The sequence below is a fragment of the Cyclopterus lumpus genome, chromosome 4, assembly GCF_009769545.1.
Source record: "Cyclopterus lumpus isolate fCycLum1 chromosome 4, fCycLum1.pri, whole genome shotgun sequence".
NCBI classification, from domain to species: Eukaryota; Metazoa; Chordata; class Actinopteri; order Perciformes; family Cyclopteridae; genus Cyclopterus; species Cyclopterus lumpus.
Window position 1 is genome coordinate 11,148,718 of NC_046969.1, and position 17,312 is coordinate 11,166,029.

The window sequence follows — 17,312 nt, forward strand, 5'->3', positions numbered from 1 at the left end:
GACTTGTGCTAATAGAACAGCTACCAATGTGGTGATGAGTCCAGTCACCACACAAAACCTTTATTCAAGGAACCAGTAAATGAAAACATACTGTACATTCTCATACAATAGATACATTACCATACATTGCATTAGGTTGCATAGTGTTAAAGGTAAACTACAATGTTGGTAGCTGGCAGACTAGATATGTATCTGCCCGGTATTGGTAACATTTTCCAAACAACTTCTCTTGTGGTGGAGCTTTGCATGCAACACATAGAGCATCTGCCATGGTTGCATTTATGTCAGTTTGTATCTTTGACTACATTCAAATAGGAGGCTTGGATACATCCACGTGACAAAATATATACAGTAGTAGTTACATTCACATGGCAGTGATAGGCAAACAGTAAAAGACACCAATGGCATGAATGAGGCTGGTTTAAGTGCTACAATGTATGTTTCTTTCATCCTTTTCTAGCAGTCTGAGATCTTGAATATGTGTGATTCACACTGTGTCCTTTGAATTTCATCTTCATAAAAGAAATCCCTTCTCCATTTAGACCAAGGGGAAATAAAGTCCTGCGTCAACACCCCACAGACCCTGTGGTGTTTTAGCAAGTCACATAGCTCCTTATTTGCTGCATCCCCTAAACAGTCAGAGAAAAGGGTCCAGCATTGTAACTGTTGTAACAGCAAGAGGTACAATGTTGTGTCTTTTTTTCTGGGACTGGTTTTGGAGTAATTGGGGTCAGTATTTCCCAAAAGGTTGGAAGCAATCGCATCGATCCATCCAACTCCTCAACTCCTCATCGCCTCTGATACCGCCACACAGTGTCCTTTCACAGTCCTCCATCTATAGCTGGGAGGCTTTGGTGGAGCGCCTGGTCCTCCTGTCATGACGTTGAGCGGCAGGGGGGTGGCAGTAACGTGGCGACCATCCTCGGGACTTCCTATTGGGGCTACGTGGCATGCTAGGGTCTGGGGGGTCTGGTAGTCAGGCCTCCTCGGCTGTGGCGTCTATCCCAGCGTAGGTGAAGTTCTCAAAGAGAGCCATGTTCACATAAGCCTGGAAGATGTATAGAAGCTGTTGTGATTAAAGAGTTTAAAACATCATCATGCTGGAGCCTCATAACATGTTCATGTAATTTTGTACAGACCAGATTTCTAATTATCTGATGTGAGTATTTGTAGTTTTCCGTAAATATTCTTGCACGTCATCGTATAGTACATCATCAAAATGCCATAAACACCTCATAGTTTAGTATGCCATAAGAATAATGTCATAAGAAATGTAATCCATGTATAGTATGCCAAAAATGGCATTATACAATTATACAAATGTCCGTATGACTTTAGGAATGGAGTAGCTATCCTGGAGAGATGTACGCTCCACACAACTCCTAAGTATAGTACAACAGTACATTTCGCTACTCTTCCCTTTCTCCCGACTGTGAGAATGCAGCCTTACCTTCGTATGTGTACAGATTGTAAAGCCCTCTGAGGCAAATTTGTAATTTGTGATATTGGGCTATACAAAATAAACTGAATTGAATTGAATTACCTTCCTGGCCTCCTGCATCCTGTTGAGCTGGACAGAAATCTGGGAGAAGGGGGGTCTCTCGTAGGGCCGATCCCTCCAGCACTGTTTCATCAGCTCATAGCTGGACAGGGAAATAGACATTGATGAATAGGGTAGAACAGAGGAAAGAAAGACAAAATATTATATATATATAATTATTAGCTAGAAAAAGGCTGAATACGTACATCTCATCATCACAGTTTTTGGGTTTCTCCATCCTGAAGCCTTGTGGCAGCTTCTCATAAAGCTCAGCGCATGTCATCCCACAATAAGGTGTGCCACCTGACACGCACAAAAAAAGATAGAAAATGATTTTTTGACGGTGATGGTGGGTCGAACAATGGTGAGGATTGTCACCATCATGTTACCACCACAAGCTGTATGCTTACTTACCTAAGCTTACAATTTCCCAGAGGAGAACACCGAAAGACCACCTGGGAGAGAAAATACAAGGACGCGAGATGTTTGTAAAGTAAACATGGGACGAGAATAGCACTGTTTTATTTGTTACACTGGAAAAAAATGATTAATCTAGGACTTCCTTTGTTGATCATATGTGATATAAGGTTAAAACTTTGTAAAGAAACCTGCATAATCGCATTCCTGCTAATCTACATAGTAAATTAATACAAATTTAGAATCCAATATAATTCATGCATTATACATCTTGAAATGCTAAACATTTAAATAATAAAATAGAGTAAAAGGATCCACTGACATGAAACCGTTCCTACAATCCGATTCGTGACATGAGATGTGGCATTTGTTGCTCATGGCACAAAGCTGTGCGGTAGATCGTATGAGCAGACAAGTGCTGCTTGTGGGGTAGGCCTGTTTCTTTGTCTTTGTTTCTCTCTCTTCTCACTCTGTCTTGTTCACTGTCTCTCCCTTTTTCTCTTCCTGATGCTCACAACTCTCTTTGACCCTCCAGCAGCCTTCACACTTCTTCCGTTAGCTGTCCTAAACTCTTCATGCTTGTTCTCCACTGTGTATAAATAGGCTCCAGTTGACAGACCAACGTCTCAGTCTGTGTGCTAAGGTGTACCCAAGGCTTCCTGCTTGTGCTTATCAGTTACACAACACATACACAACTGGTATCACTCCACCAGTGACCAGAGGCATGATTTGTTTGCAACGCCATGAGCCTGCCATGTCACTCAAAATATGTTTTGCATTTAGTATGTAATTAAAGCCCCAGTGTGACAAACATTGGGAGCTTTGCCTCCCTGAAAAACACCACCTGTTGGGGTGAGTGCAATAGTTAAAGTCAGAAATGATGTTGGTTGAACTGAAGAGTTGCCACTGTACACTCACACATCACTTTTGGTCGTATACACGCTGTAGTTCAGGGACTCAATGGCCATCCAGCGTACAGGCAGCCTCCCCTGGAAGCCAAACAAGACGTTCATTTGTAACCTTCTGCTATGTTGGCATGTCAACATCAACACATGTGAAGAGTCTGATTACCAATATTAAAACATAACATATTAAACAGGAATACATAAAGAAGTAAAACGTGCTTAAATCTGACAGAACAGGTTGATGGTGGAGATCAAGTTAACATACCAAGTCCTATTAGGGCAATGTAGCACACTGCTGCACTACCACACACAGAACCTCTCAGATGCTGTTTACATTTCAATACATTTTAATAGCGGTAAATAATTATTCTTCAAAAGAAGTTGTTGGTTAAACAATTAAGTATTTGTCAAAATGTCATATTAATGAATGAACAACCACCGGGTAGCAGACTACAACTTGACTGACAGGCTACAGATATAACACTGTGGGTTCGCACATTTACATCATGTGCCGATATTGACTGGTATGTTTGTTGTTGTTTGTTGTTTATCTGTGCAAGATATTCATCTTCTTAGCTGATGTCAATAGCATTAATCCACTTAAGTGGGAATACATTGATTACAAAATGACTGAAACAACTAGTGCCCTCTGCTGGCGGTTGGTTGTTTTCTGAAAAATGTGCAACTGTTTATGACTCGGCCACTCACCATTGTCTTCTTAACGTAAACTTCCTCACCACGGGACAGCCCAAAGTCTGCTATCTTTGCCACTAGGCTGTCTCCTACAAGAACATTCCTGGCTGCCAAATCCCTGTGGATGAACTAGTAAGAGAGGGTATGAGAGAGAGGAGGAGAAGAATGCCTTTTATGAGAGACATAAAAACCTGAGGAAAGAAAAAATCAAGAAAAATGGACTCATCCACACAACATTATGAACAAGCAGCAACAGACGTACACCCTTGCACCTCCTACCTGTTTGTCACTTAAATAGTGCATCCCAGTGGCCACGTCTACAGCGAACTGCAGCAGCTGCTGGGACGTGAGGGTGGAAGCAGTACCATGCTCCTTGGCAAAGGCAGGATCGGTCTCCAACACTCGACTCTTCCTCAGAAAGTCCAGAAGGTTACCATAGGGGGCGTATTCGATGGCTATGTACAGGTAACCTGGAGAAGACAGAGACAAAGTACCATTAGAAAGAGGAGATTATTGTGTAATAAACCCAAAGGACACTTAATAAATGTGCCATAGATGTCCCTTGTTATGATGTTTCATATCTTGATATGAGATTTACTCACTTTGGGGCAGCACATAATGTATTTGACATCACAAGACACCCTCATGGTGATTAATACAGTTAAGGCTGCTGCTAATAACAGTTTCATCTACAAGCTCAGCTCCCCAACAACTCTGACTATGAGCTTGGCTGGCCTGCAATAGGCCGGAAAGAGAGCCAGCTACAGCTGGTAAGGGGCTCGGCCTTCAACCGTTCCATCTTGACACAGACAGAAGTAAAACAGACCTTTAATGAAATCCTTACAGAGATCAACCAGATGGTTGAGGCTTTGTTAATAGATGGTGGCTTTTAGCCCAAAGCAGATTTCCAACAGGTCATGATGCAATTGTGCTCGTTGGAAGGGTTTCATGTTGATTTCCCCAGGAACAGAGAGAGAGCCAACACAATTAGTTAATTCCATATGTCGAAGGACAGACTGCATGGTTAAAGAACTGGAACATCATACAACCATGTTCCTTCTCAGCTACAAGATATTATGTTAATCAGGACAGGCTGTGTTTCCTACAGCAACATATTTCCAAAAATATGTTCTTTGCTCAATATGAAACAAAAAAAACCTCCCAAAATGCAAAAAAGAAACAATCGAATACATGCTTGTGCTGCCACTCCAAGCCAGTGACTTTCTCTGTTGCAATAAAATACATATTAACAGCCTGAGCAAAGAGAGAGAGGCAGCACAGGAAGAACACATGCAAATTGAATGTTAAAGAAACATTACACCCTGAAAGCATTTCTTTTATTATTGATCTCTTTCCTTCTTTATTCTTCCAGCCTGTTTGCCTCCCTCCCCTCTTCCCCACAACAATCCTCTCTTCCTTCCTTCCTTCCTTCCCCTTTTCCTCCATTTTACAATCAGTTTGCTGGTTGAACAACGAGCCGATCTTTCCACACATGGAATATGCTTATGTTAACCTTTCAAATAGTTTTGGGATTATTACAATTTACAAACTGCATAATAATAATAATGAAAATAAAACCTATGTATTAAGACATGTAAACAAACAGCTGAATCATAAAAGACTAAAACAGAAAATGACACAAAGGGAGGATTTGTTTGGCATTTTCAACTTGTTCTTAACATTGTAAGTTTCAATAGGTAATAACAAGGTTGTATTGCTCTTGTCAGGTACAGTCAATATGTATTGTTGTACTCTTATCACTGAATAATGGAGGTGAACCTGAGTTAAACTACATATGTAAACATAGTCTGTAGACTCAAGAGCTGAGTGAAAGAGAAACAAGTGGAGAGACTGAACTAGAATGTTTATTTTTCAAGGCTGACTTGGTCCTGTAAAGTCCTCACTGATGTACTTTCCACACTAGACTTCCTCCCCCATATGTTATCAATCCTTGATCAAACAAAAGAAATTCAATTATTCGATGGAGAGGCCATCGGCTGTAACTATGGGAAACTGATACTCCACGGTAAGAACTGGGACCAAGGAAACCTTATACAAGTATATACATGTTGTACATGGCACAGCAGTGTGCTTGTGAAGCACATGGACATCTCAAACAAATGTGATGTGATGCAGATGCAGAAGAAATGCCTCTGGCAGGAAAGGATTATTTAGCTGGGACACATTCTGGTGCTTTCCATGTGCAGATGACAGATGATCAGATGATCAGATAGGAGTATCTGTTTGGATCTCAAGCAAGAAGAAGTAAACCAGTGTCTTTGTAGTACTACATACAGGGGTACAATTAGTCCAATCAGGATAGATAGAAGTAGGATTTGGTCGGCGACTAGTATATCAGCATTAATCAGTCAAATCAATACTGCCAGCTCTGGAATAAACATGTATTGGCAAATACATTTACTCTATTTGGAAAGTGTCCAAATAAATTTAGCAATACATTAATCCAATATATAAATAATATACACATCAGGCAATACGTAGCTTAAAGTGCTATAAATTAGGTCATAAAACTGAGCTTGCATATCAATCACAATGGTTCATCTCCATGACAGTTGAACAAACTTCACCCACAGATAAAGAACATGTGTTATGGTTGAATGCTCCAGAGAAAGCTTGTAAGTGGATCTTGAATTTTCTGTTGAATAATAAGGGTTTTACCATAATTGGTTTACGCTGGAGCATATTACATAATTCTGATACTCCATATACGACATAGATATATTGGATCTCATATAGTATAGTCTTGCCACTAAAATGTGGATGTGGCCACCAAATGAAAAAAGGAATATATATTTCACATAATGTATAGTATGGTAATAATATGGTCTGGGCACCAGATAAGCAAGTTAAGGTAACACACTGTACATACAGTCTTTATATTACAGTCTTCCTAGTGGCCTAGTCATCATAACCATCCGTATTTCTTCAAAAGCCAGAACTCGAACATATCAATAAAAGCCACTAGGTGTTGCTCACTCACCTCTGTTCTCACAGGCTCCTATCAGATTGATGATGTTAGGATGCTGGCCTAGTTTACACAGCACCTCCAGCTCGCCTGCAAAGTCTCGGTGGTCATTCTCCGAGGCAAACTCTGCAATAAGATCATCATGCAAAGCATCATTAGATAAAGTGCAAGCGGTGTGTTTGTGTGTGATGCATGTGCAATATCTCGATGTGTGTCAGAGTACTTGCATGAATGTGTGCCAAAGTTACCTTTCAGCATCTTGATGGCTGCGCTCATTTTGTTGCCGTCCTTCTTGATCATGGCTTTGATTACCTGGTTTAGAGACTGTTGTTAGATGAAATGTTTCACCAAGTGAATAAAGGATTTAAAATATTCAGAAAGTACATTAAGAGCTTAAACACCTGGCCAAAGTTGCCCTCTCCAATGACATCTTCAAACTTTATGTCTTCCCACTCCAGGATTGGATAGGTTAGGGGCTCTGGTGTCGGTTTGGGCCTCCGTGTCAGGGTCAGAGTTCCTGAATTAAACTGCAGAATAGTCTCCTCACCCTGTGGGGTATTAACAGTCTTAAGCTCTGCGATAAATACAAACATATTAACGTTCTTGAAAGTTGGTTTTTCAAACTACATTTGAGCTTTGTCAGATCAGATATGACGTCAAGAGAAACTCAGTAAATACTAAATGTGTGTCCTTACAGATCCAGACTGGTAGGTGAACGTGCGTCGGCGGCTGAGCAGCGTCTTGCGGATGAAGAAAAGAGCCAACAGCGCCAGCAGGATAGTCACACAGGTGACAGTTACCGAGCCCACCACTGCCACCAACAGCTGGTAACTGTCCCCAACAGGCCTCCCAGCCACACCCTGGGTGGTCGGGGTTAAACTCTGAAGGCCTTTTTTGGCAGAGTGAAAGGGATAGAGAGGCAAGACGGAGGGACACAGGGACAAGATGGAAGATGGAGAGAAAAACCAAATAGGGGGATGGAGATGGTTTTCAGACAGTGAAGATAAATATACTGTCTATGTATTTTTATTCTATTTTTATTTATTTTATCTAGGACCACCCACACAGGGAAAGCCCTGTGTGGGTGGTCCCCTTCAGTGCCACCTGGGAAAAGCCCAATATTAGCAAGTACAGTAGTGCAGAAATGTTCCACTGGGAGCTACTTTTAGCTGGATTGATTTGGGAAATAAAGCCAAGAAGCTATAAAAAGGCCTTAATTCACACTGGATTATTTATTCATTCCGGTAATCCAGTAATTCAACATTTAAAAAAATATATTTGTACTCAAACTTTGCTGGTCTGACATCCCATATTTAGGTCCCCAGATATTACAAGGCTGTCATTGGAGTTTAAATGAATCAAACAATATCACCGGGGTGACTATGGGTCAGTGGTTAGCAGGTCCATCTTTCAATCATAGGGGTTGGTGGTTCAATCCCCGCCCCCTAGTCAATGTGTCCTTGAGCAAGACACTTAACCCTGAATTGCTCCCCGTAGCTGTGTATGAATGTAACATGTAAAGTCTCTTTGAGTGCCTTAAATAGCACTATATGGATTATTATTATCAACATGTGAGTTTCAATAAAGGTGGGTGAGCAGACAATAACTTCCTACTCACCATCGCCTTGTGTCATCGCCTGCACAATCTTGCTCCACTCTCCTGGCACTTTGGAGAAAGCCCTCACTCTGAACTGGTAGAGCGTGCTGCCGTTGAGTGCTGTCACGTCTTTGGTGGTCTTGTTTCCATCGTCTGTGTCCACCCAAGGGTGCGGCGTCCCTTGGCCGACTGGTTGATACTCTATAATGTATTTGATGATGCCTCCATTGGGATCTTCAGGGGGCTGCCATCGCACCTGGATGGCTGACATGGACAAGGGCAGGGCCTGGATGTTGCGTGGGGATGACGGACCTGAGACACACAGAGATTATCATAGTTAGGGAAATCAACAGTGATTCTGTAAAACTATATTGTAAATAAAATGTATGTTACAATCACAGGCGTTTACCAGTTGGTGCTCTGGGAAAGCTTTCATACCAAAGACAAGGGTTTAACAGCTTTCACTGCCGTTCTGTCGGATTGATCTTTTTCTAACTGGTTGATCTCCACTAATTGTTAACTAAACTGGATTATTCTTGAATTATAAATATCCGGTGCTAAACTCAACTCAATTAAAGTGTGTTGGCAGGGAGAGAGTCACCAAGCAACCAGCAAACACCAACTATACTCTTTTCTTCAGGGTTGAAAGCACATTTAAGAAGCTCTTATCCCATTTATTTATGTTTGATTGACCATTAAAACAAAATAAGTGTGAGAATTCAACACACTATATATTGTTTTTAGATCTCTTGTTTAGCCACACACCCCTGTAAATGCGATATCAACTGCATTGAAAATTCTGCAACATTTAGAAGGAGCCTTCCTTGCAACGTATTAACAGCAGAGTTTCTAGTTACCCTGGCTGTTGATGCGGAAGAGGTAGGGTTTAGAGGGCGGCCCCAGGCTGCCACAGTTGATGAGGCGCACCACCACGGTGTAGTCTTGCTGGTACTTCATGTTGTGGAACTTTGTGGAGAGCACAGTGAGCAGGGTGGTCTCCTCCAGTAGTTTCTCACTCAAGGGTGGAGGCCCGAAGAGCCGCACTAAAAAGCCACTGGCTGTGCCAGCATTAACGCCATTGTTGGCGGGCAGTCGCCAGCGTACAGTAGCATTGCGGCCTTCCACCGAGCTGATGTCAATCTCAGGTTGAACTGTGGGCTCTGCAGAACACAGTATGACAGCTCCTTGAGGATTTCTCTTATTATGTCAGTCACGGTTCCCTAGAATTGCCCCTTGAGCAACGAGTAAACTATTTCCAAGTGAAGTGGACGATTACCTCAATTTCAATTTCAAGTGGCTGTCGTAAAGGAGTGAAGACTGTTGGCTCACAACAAGAAGGACTAGCTATAATATTGAAATAAATGAATTTACACCCATGGCTCATGTGGGATTGACTGTGCCCCAAATCCAAACTACATACTAATTCTAAGCAGGTTTTGTGTTTACCTGGGAGAAGTGACAAGATGAAGGAAGCTCAAAACAGTCAATACACAAACAGAAATCTTTGCTTTTTGAGTGTACTGTAAATAAACCGAATGAAACCTATTCTCCCTCAATGCATTGCACAAAATGTGTCCATTTCACACATGGATCTAACCACATATGGCCAAAAACTAAAACTCAACAGAACTATGAAACTATGACAATCACTTTCCATTTCAGTTTGTTTCCTTGATCTTTTCTTTGCTCACACATATGCGCTCTCCCTCTCCACCATTGAGGAAATAAATAATTGCTGGATGATGACGACGGTTTGCTTTTTTGTTATTGTAGCTGGGATCCCACAGAGACTTCATTATATTTTTAGTAAAGAAGTGCCCACGGATCATTTCAGTCCATTGGTATCTTCCGTCCTTTACTTGAGTCACACATTCTATCTTATTTAATTTAGTAACGTTTTTTATTCTTCTTGTGTATTTTTATCTTGTACTTGTCTATCTTTGTTGTTTGCTGCTACTAGCTGGCTGTGGGCCATCAAACGAAATGTCATTGTTTAACAACCATGACAATAAAAACCTCTTTATCTTTATCATCAGGACAGATATGAATGTCTGGGAAAAGCACTTCACAGCAAACTATTAGTCTCACCAGACAAAAGATGATTGTGTTTGCTCTGTTCTGTTTTTCAGACTGAAGATATTTGTTCACAAGCAAGATTTCCAGATAAATATACGTATGTTCAATATGTGTGTGATCCCAGTTATCTGTGGGTCTTACCGGGACAATCAGTCTCCATGATGGCCTCCGGCCCCGGGGCCCCCTCTCCGCCTTCACCAGAACGACTCAGCTGGACACGGACACGGTAGCGTGTCGAGGGCTCCAGGTTCATCAGCGTGATCAGCTCTTTGTCACTATAAACTGAAAGAAAGTGGATGTAGGAAATGCTGTTAATATAAAATTCGATGTATGGGTAATTTTATTTAACATTTAGCCTAAAACATACATCAATCAACATCAATAAGCACACATCATAGACATTGTTTGTTGTTGTTAGTTATATGATAAGTTGTTGAGATAAAAAAAAAAAACAGCAGGGCACTTGAACTGAGTATAAAACCCTAAACCTGCAGTGTATTGTACACATGATAAGGGTGTTTCTGATAAATGCGTTTGTCTTGGCTAGCTTTTCGATTTACGTAATATTACTTTTGAATGACATCTTACCTATGATGGAGGACCACGAGTCTCCGTTCTCCACAGGCTTGTAGAGGAGCCTGGTTGAGACGATGGGGCCATCTCCTCTGTGGGAGTCCACGGGCATCACCAGCAGCTGCTTACTCCTTTTTTCCAGCAGTTTAGGAGCAGTAGTGGGAACCGGGGGCTCTGAGTAGACACAGTAAACTATTTTAAAATGTAGATTTGTTGCTGTCATGTCATGTTTCTGCATGCAGGAAATGGTCCCAAAACAATCTATTTTCCTTTCCCGTTTATTACTTCACTTATTCCTTTTATTTCTACAGACCTTTAATGGTGAGGTTGAACTTGCGTGAGTCCTGGCCTCCATTAGTGGACACCCTGCACTCCCACAACCCCCCTTGTTGAGCAGTGAGACGAGGGATTTCAAACAGGGCTGTACTCTTATTTGAGTCCATGACAGTTCGAGAAGCCTGAGAGTAAAACACATAACATACAATATAATGCAATGCAGGGGCAAAACCACATTGTGCTTATTTTTGCTGCTGCTAAGAACGTCCTAACTCTTAGAACTTGCTTTGTTCCTTTGTACATTTCTTTATCAGTTTGTTTATATTATCAAGGAAAAACCACTGAAAGAATAACAGAGAAATAGTACAATTCACTTATAGGCAACACGTGGCAACTGCTGTACTGTAAAGTGATATTGCCTTATCTGGTCAGGCCATTGTGTTGTTGACTTCCTCTGAACTTGACTCAACCTTGTAATCATCAGCCCAAACTTAAAGGCACAGTACAATTTAACTTTATTCTTTATCTGAAGTCACAGCACTAGTTAAGTATGGAGCGAGAACCAGGAGGTGATTACCTTAACTTAGCATGAAGACAGGGAATCATAAAGTATTCAAAAAAAGATCTGCCTATCAGTACCTGGAAATCTTGCTACAGTAAATAACATGTGTTTTGTTTAATCCGTTTACAAACAGAAATGAAATGACTTTTTTGGTAAAACTTTATTGAAAAATGCCCAATATAATAAATCTTGCAGCGCGCTCGGCCCGTCCTCAAAGCAGCCACTTTGGAAACCGCTATACGAGATCACCCTCTCCCTGTGAGGCCTTGTATTGAATCTCTACCTTACTACCTCGATTTAAACTTTATAAAAGCTGCACATTTGCTGTATTTCAGTTCAGGCTCATGGAAAGCTATCTTGGCAAGAGATAAGGTATTTCTACCTTGAGGACAGTGCTGTCCAACTTTCGCAGCTCGATGCTGTTGTGGCTGGGCAGAGGGTTGCCAGTGGCTGAACAAAAGATCTTGGGGCTGGAGTTCAGATTCCACTCCAGATTACTATCCAAATCCAAGATCTGTGGGGCCCGGTCTGAAAATGGAGAGAGGCTTTGAACAGAGATTGAGAAAAGACAATGTGGAAAGTGACAGAGAAGAATGTTTTTTTGCAAAATCAGCAGTGTATTTAAAAAAAAATAGATAAATAAATAAAGCCTGCCCATAGTTAGAGCAGTTAAAGCTTCAAAACTTTAAAAAGACAAAACTAAATATTTGTAGACCCGAGGATTACAAGCAATTTAATTGAACCATTTCACCGGACGGGGTTTCATCGGGGTTCTGTCATCAGCTCTGATGAAGCCAGCGTTTTTGTTAAAAAGGTTTATTTAAACTGCATGTAATCTGACTGTGTTTTATATACGTTTTGTAACTTGTGCATGTTCACACATTTTTGCTGTTGTGATGAGGAAGAAGGTATCTGGTGAGCAGGATGATGAGAATGAAAATGTACTTTAGAGAGGAGCCAGACCTAAACAAAGTAACTGAATAACACAGAGAGAAATATGATGTGTGGACACCTACCAGACTTCTCACAGTTCTGTCCTCTCCACCCTGTGGGACACTGGCAGCCACTGAAGCGGTTGCAAACTCCTCCATTCTGGCATTTACAGCTCAGGCTGCAGTCTGGTCCATACATGTCATTATCGCAGTCTGAAAATAGAAAACAGAAAGCTATACTGCACAGTGTGACAAACACAAGGGTAAAATCATGTTATCAAACCATGTGCATATTACTTTAATTATAAAATACAAGGACAAGCTGAAGTGATGCTCACCCCTCTCACAGCGGCTCCCAAACCAGCCGCTGGCGCAGGAGCAGCCATAAGGGTCTGGTAGGCAGAATTGAAGGCCCTTGCAGTTCAGCTCGGAGCCACATGACTCCTGGCAGTTTCGACCAAACATTCCTTCTCTGCAGGCTGCAAACCATCAGAGAAAGACAAATTAACAAATGTGTTATTTAAGTTCCTTGAGTTTACTGTATCATGCCTCAACCTGCCTTGCAAAACACCACAGAGAACAGAGAAACTAGTCTGCCAGTGTCCTCATCTGTAACCCGAATATTTGATTTGTATAGTTATATTTGATTGCTTTGTTATAAGAAAAAAAGATTTTTAGGCACAGTCCTACCTTATGTCTGACATTAAAATGCAATTTCAAAATTGAAACAATTTGGATCAATATAGCACAGACGCAATGCTGGATTAACTTAACCTAGTACCTATGTGTTTGACACCATTGGGTCACCAATCAAATCCAAGACAATGGGTTGTTTTGTTTTTGTTTAGTGTTGTGTTTTATATTATTGTTAGATAAATTACCTTTGGCTTATGGTTTACAAGTTAAAACACAGTGGTAAACATGGTAAGCATTAAACCTGGTAATTATCAACATGCTTGCATGGTCATTGAGAACATCTAAATATGCTGACATTAAACTTTATAATAATAATATTCATACAGTAAAAACAAATGTTGTGTCATAGCCATCCATCTCTCTGTCTCTCTGACATTTACACACATGTACAGTATTGTACCGCATTGAGGACACTACCAACCTGTCTCACACCGCGTTCCCATGAATCCTGGAGGACAGATACAGTCTCCGTCAACATCGTGACAAACTCCGCCGTTGAGACACTCCGGACAGTCCTTGTCACAGTAAGGACCCCACTTCTTACTGGGACAGTCTACAGAGAAAACAAGTGTTCCTTCCTTAAAAAAAAGTATATGTGAACTGTTTGTTTTTCACTTCCACAATTCCAGTTTCAGCTTTCAGTCTATTGAACCCTGCATGATTTTCTGAGTGCAGCAATTGATAATCTTAGAGAAACATGCAGTGTAATTAATTAAAAGAAAATTACCATATAACTTTTGGATTTGCATTGTATTTGCATTGTATTTTGCACAGTTGTTCTGTTCCTCTTCCTAAGGCTTCTTCTTTTTTTGGGGGTGGGGGGGTTCCAATGCGAGGGTCCTGGGACATAGGATGTCTTATGCTGTACAGACTATACAGGCCGCCTATATATGTTTTACTCACTATACAAATCTAGGGAAATAGTAAAGACATTGAATCATGTAGTAATATAAGCTGAAAAAAAATCCACTGTATCTGGTGGAGAGAGCGAGAGGGAAGAGGGGAATCTCAAAGCAGAGCAGGTGGAGGGTGAGGATGGTGTTGATACTGCTGGTGTCTCTTTACAACCCTGAGCTACAGGAAATGAAACTAACACATGCTGTCTCAATGAAATGCATCTTATGCTCACGCTTGAATTCATGAGGCTCAAAACCAACTTGTTGCCGTTAAAAAGGTATACTGAGGGGTATACTGAGAGTTTGATACCATTCGCATGTGTCTGTCAATAAAAATAAAAAGGCTTGTTAGCTTAGCTTAGCAAAAAGACGGGAAATTATGTATCTCGTGTTTAATCCATCCAAAGAAGTATGTGTACAAATAACAATTTGTGGTCATACCGGTTGTTTTTTGTTGCCGAGCGCAGTGACAGTAAGTCTTCTTTTCAGGATTTACTTATCAGTCTGTTTGAATTAATTGACACATGATGAGACGTAACCCAAAGGTTTCTTTGATTTGTTCACTCTTGTCTGCTTTTATTTTCCATTTCTGGAGAATATAAAGTCCATCTAAGCTTCTTCCCCCACCATAATCTTCCTTTTTTATTTTCAAAAGTGCGCTTTTTGTGAGTATGATGGTCTTAGTAAATTGAATACACAATCATGACCCTGATGCGTGCAAATTGCTGTGTATGTGTTTTTGATTCCAAGCTTGTGAATATCAGGATTTTACAAACCTCTGACAATGAGCCTCATCCACGCGCCCTGAATGGGGATGTCTCCCACGTAGCTGGCACTGTAGATGCCTTGATTGGCAAAAGCTGCATTCTCCACAGAGAGTACCGCTGTACGATTGACCATGTCGTTCCAGTGAGTCATATAATAGTAGTTTCCTAAATGAAACACACACAAAAATAAAACATCGAGGGCATGATTTTCAATGTATTGAAAAGGTAGCGTAGTCTTCCATTCGTTTTTCTGCAAAAGATAGAAAGAAAGTAAATGGCTTCTTATTGTGTAGGATGACTTACCATTGTACTTCCAGGTCACATCTCTCTTTTGGGAGTTGAGTAGCTCCATGCTGAGGTGAACTGTCTCTCCTTTGTTAGCAGTAAGTGTAAGGTGTGTTGGGACAAAATTTGCTATAAAGGAACACAGATACACACAGTTATGATCCAACATTGACACACCATCCAAACTGGATGGATAAGAAAATTGTAGAGGACAAATAATCTAGTCATAGTTTTGGTCGGTTAAAACTCTCATAAAACTGCAGTTGTGTATGTTTTTACGAGAGTCTGAACCCACCTCTGCCAAAGTTATTGATCATCGTGGCTGTCTCGAGTGGGGGAACTTCCTGAGTGGATTCACAGTAGAAGATGCCGATATGATCCAGATCACGGAAGTCTCTGGCCACCGCCTCCTTGTTTCTGGGCTTATGCACTTTAAAATGGGGTTTCTTGGGGAATATGAGGATTTTATTGTCTTTCTTGATGTCCAGCTCAACCTGGGCAGGGCTGCGCTCTCCATTGATACAAGAGATGGTGAAGTGATTGACATTGGTGACCTCCGCTGTGGATATCATTGTCAAGTCGATCACAGCATCTACAGGACAGGGCATTGTGTTTGAAACATGAGGAAAGTTATTAGTCAAAAGAAGCTTAACTTGATTATGAGACTATTACGATTCACAAACCTTTTGAGTCACATTTTCATATATATGAAAATCTAGTCACTTTTTACTGCTCACTCTTCATTTAGCACTATTTAACTACAATGTCATTAAAATATCTGCTGTAGGTTTCAATAAAAAACTATAGTATAATGATATATAATCTGGTTTCTTAAAGTTAGCTCAAATGGATAACATCAGTTTGGAACCAGATACCAAATAAGTAAAAAGTTTTACTTCGGATGTAGAATTTCATAAACTCATTTTAATACACCTGACACAGTTTACACAAAATAGTGTTGCAAACCATCTGAACCCATACAGTGCCGTACAAAATCAGTATGAATATCATAGTGTATTCATTCTGAAAGTGACTCTTTGACTTGCAACATCTTACACATCTGAGATTTAGAAACTGCCCTGCATGTACAAAAAAAGGAATGTGAGTATTTGAAGAAGAAAAAACCAAACCCAATAATGTCAGTTTGTCCAGCATTCCTTCTCCCTGGTATTTAAGCCCAGATCCACAGAACAATGACAGGAAACATGATGAGCTCCTGTTTTCCCAAAGGGTTCAGAAATCCACACTCTACACTCTGAGGGAATGTATGACTTTAAGTAATTATAACAGTGAATAAACAAGCAATTACTGTAGATTTAAGTGGGGAATTATTTTTACTTAATATACATAAAGAAACTAAATGACGACTTTGATATGTTTTCTCCGTTAAAGAGCTACCCAAATAGCCTTAAAATAAGTTCCCCCTTACCTGATACATCAAGGAAGGAAAATACAAACACCCACAAAATCCTCATGGTATTTATAATCCTCATTAGGAAAAAGTTGTCGTTTGTAAACAGTTTTTACGGGAAGAGTTGTACATCCAAAACGGTGACGCTGCGGCACGACGAGTAGTGCGTCTTTTTACGCATAACTTGGCGAATAAACCAGACCTCCAGTTCAGGTGTAAACTCTCTTCGGAGATGACTACAGTATAGCTTTCAGAGATGGCAGCAATGCCCGTCACCATAAGTACAGAGTTGGACCTTCGGTAAAGCTCAGCTTTCTCTGGGTGGGAAAGGAAGGAAGAGCGTCACCAGACAGCGGATGACTGCTGGCGCTCCAGACCTCCCCGATCCGATTCATTTTGCCTATTTATGAGTTTAAACGTTGTCACTTGATGTTCCAATACCACCATGATTGTCTATGCATACAATTAATTATGTGATATATTACACAGTTCAAACCGGGAAAGTATACTCTATTTTACGATAGAATAGTTTTAGTTATATTGGCTAAAATATTGTTGTACTATTTATTTTTACTTCTTTGTACTTCTGGAATTGTGGCAGAAATATTTAGTTATGTGTTGTAAGAAACATATTGCACAATCCATGATGTAACGTAAGGCACCAGGATTTCTGCGCGTGTCAGACTTTAAACGTACGTTT

General features: G+C 40.7%; 1 protein-coding gene across 1 annotated transcript; it reads right to left on the reverse strand.

Annotated features, from left to right (window-relative positions):
- Nucleotides 1-58: 58 nt before the first annotated feature.
- Nucleotides 59-16,913, reverse strand: tie1 (tyrosine kinase with immunoglobulin-like and EGF-like domains 1). The gene is made up of 24 exons (XM_034530721.1): nt 16,631-16,913; nt 15,497-15,793; nt 15,220-15,330; nt 14,926-15,081; nt 13,675-13,806; nt 12,896-13,036; nt 12,642-12,770; nt 12,008-12,153; nt 11,101-11,245; nt 10,803-10,961; nt 10,356-10,496; nt 8,996-9,298; nt 8,160-8,450; nt 7,237-7,430; nt 6,943-7,089; nt 6,790-6,853; nt 6,557-6,667; nt 3,835-4,025; nt 3,571-3,684; nt 2,876-2,946; nt 1,955-1,995; nt 1,747-1,843; nt 1,544-1,643; nt 59-1,048 (listed from the first exon to the last, which is right to left on the reverse strand). The coding sequence occupies exons 1-24, from the start codon at nt 16,692-16,694 to the stop codon at nt 977-979; spliced, it is 3,417 nt and encodes a 1,138-aa protein (XP_034386612.1). The 5' UTR covers nt 16,695-16,913; the 3' UTR covers nt 59-976.
- Nucleotides 16,914-17,312: the final 399 nt, after the last annotated feature.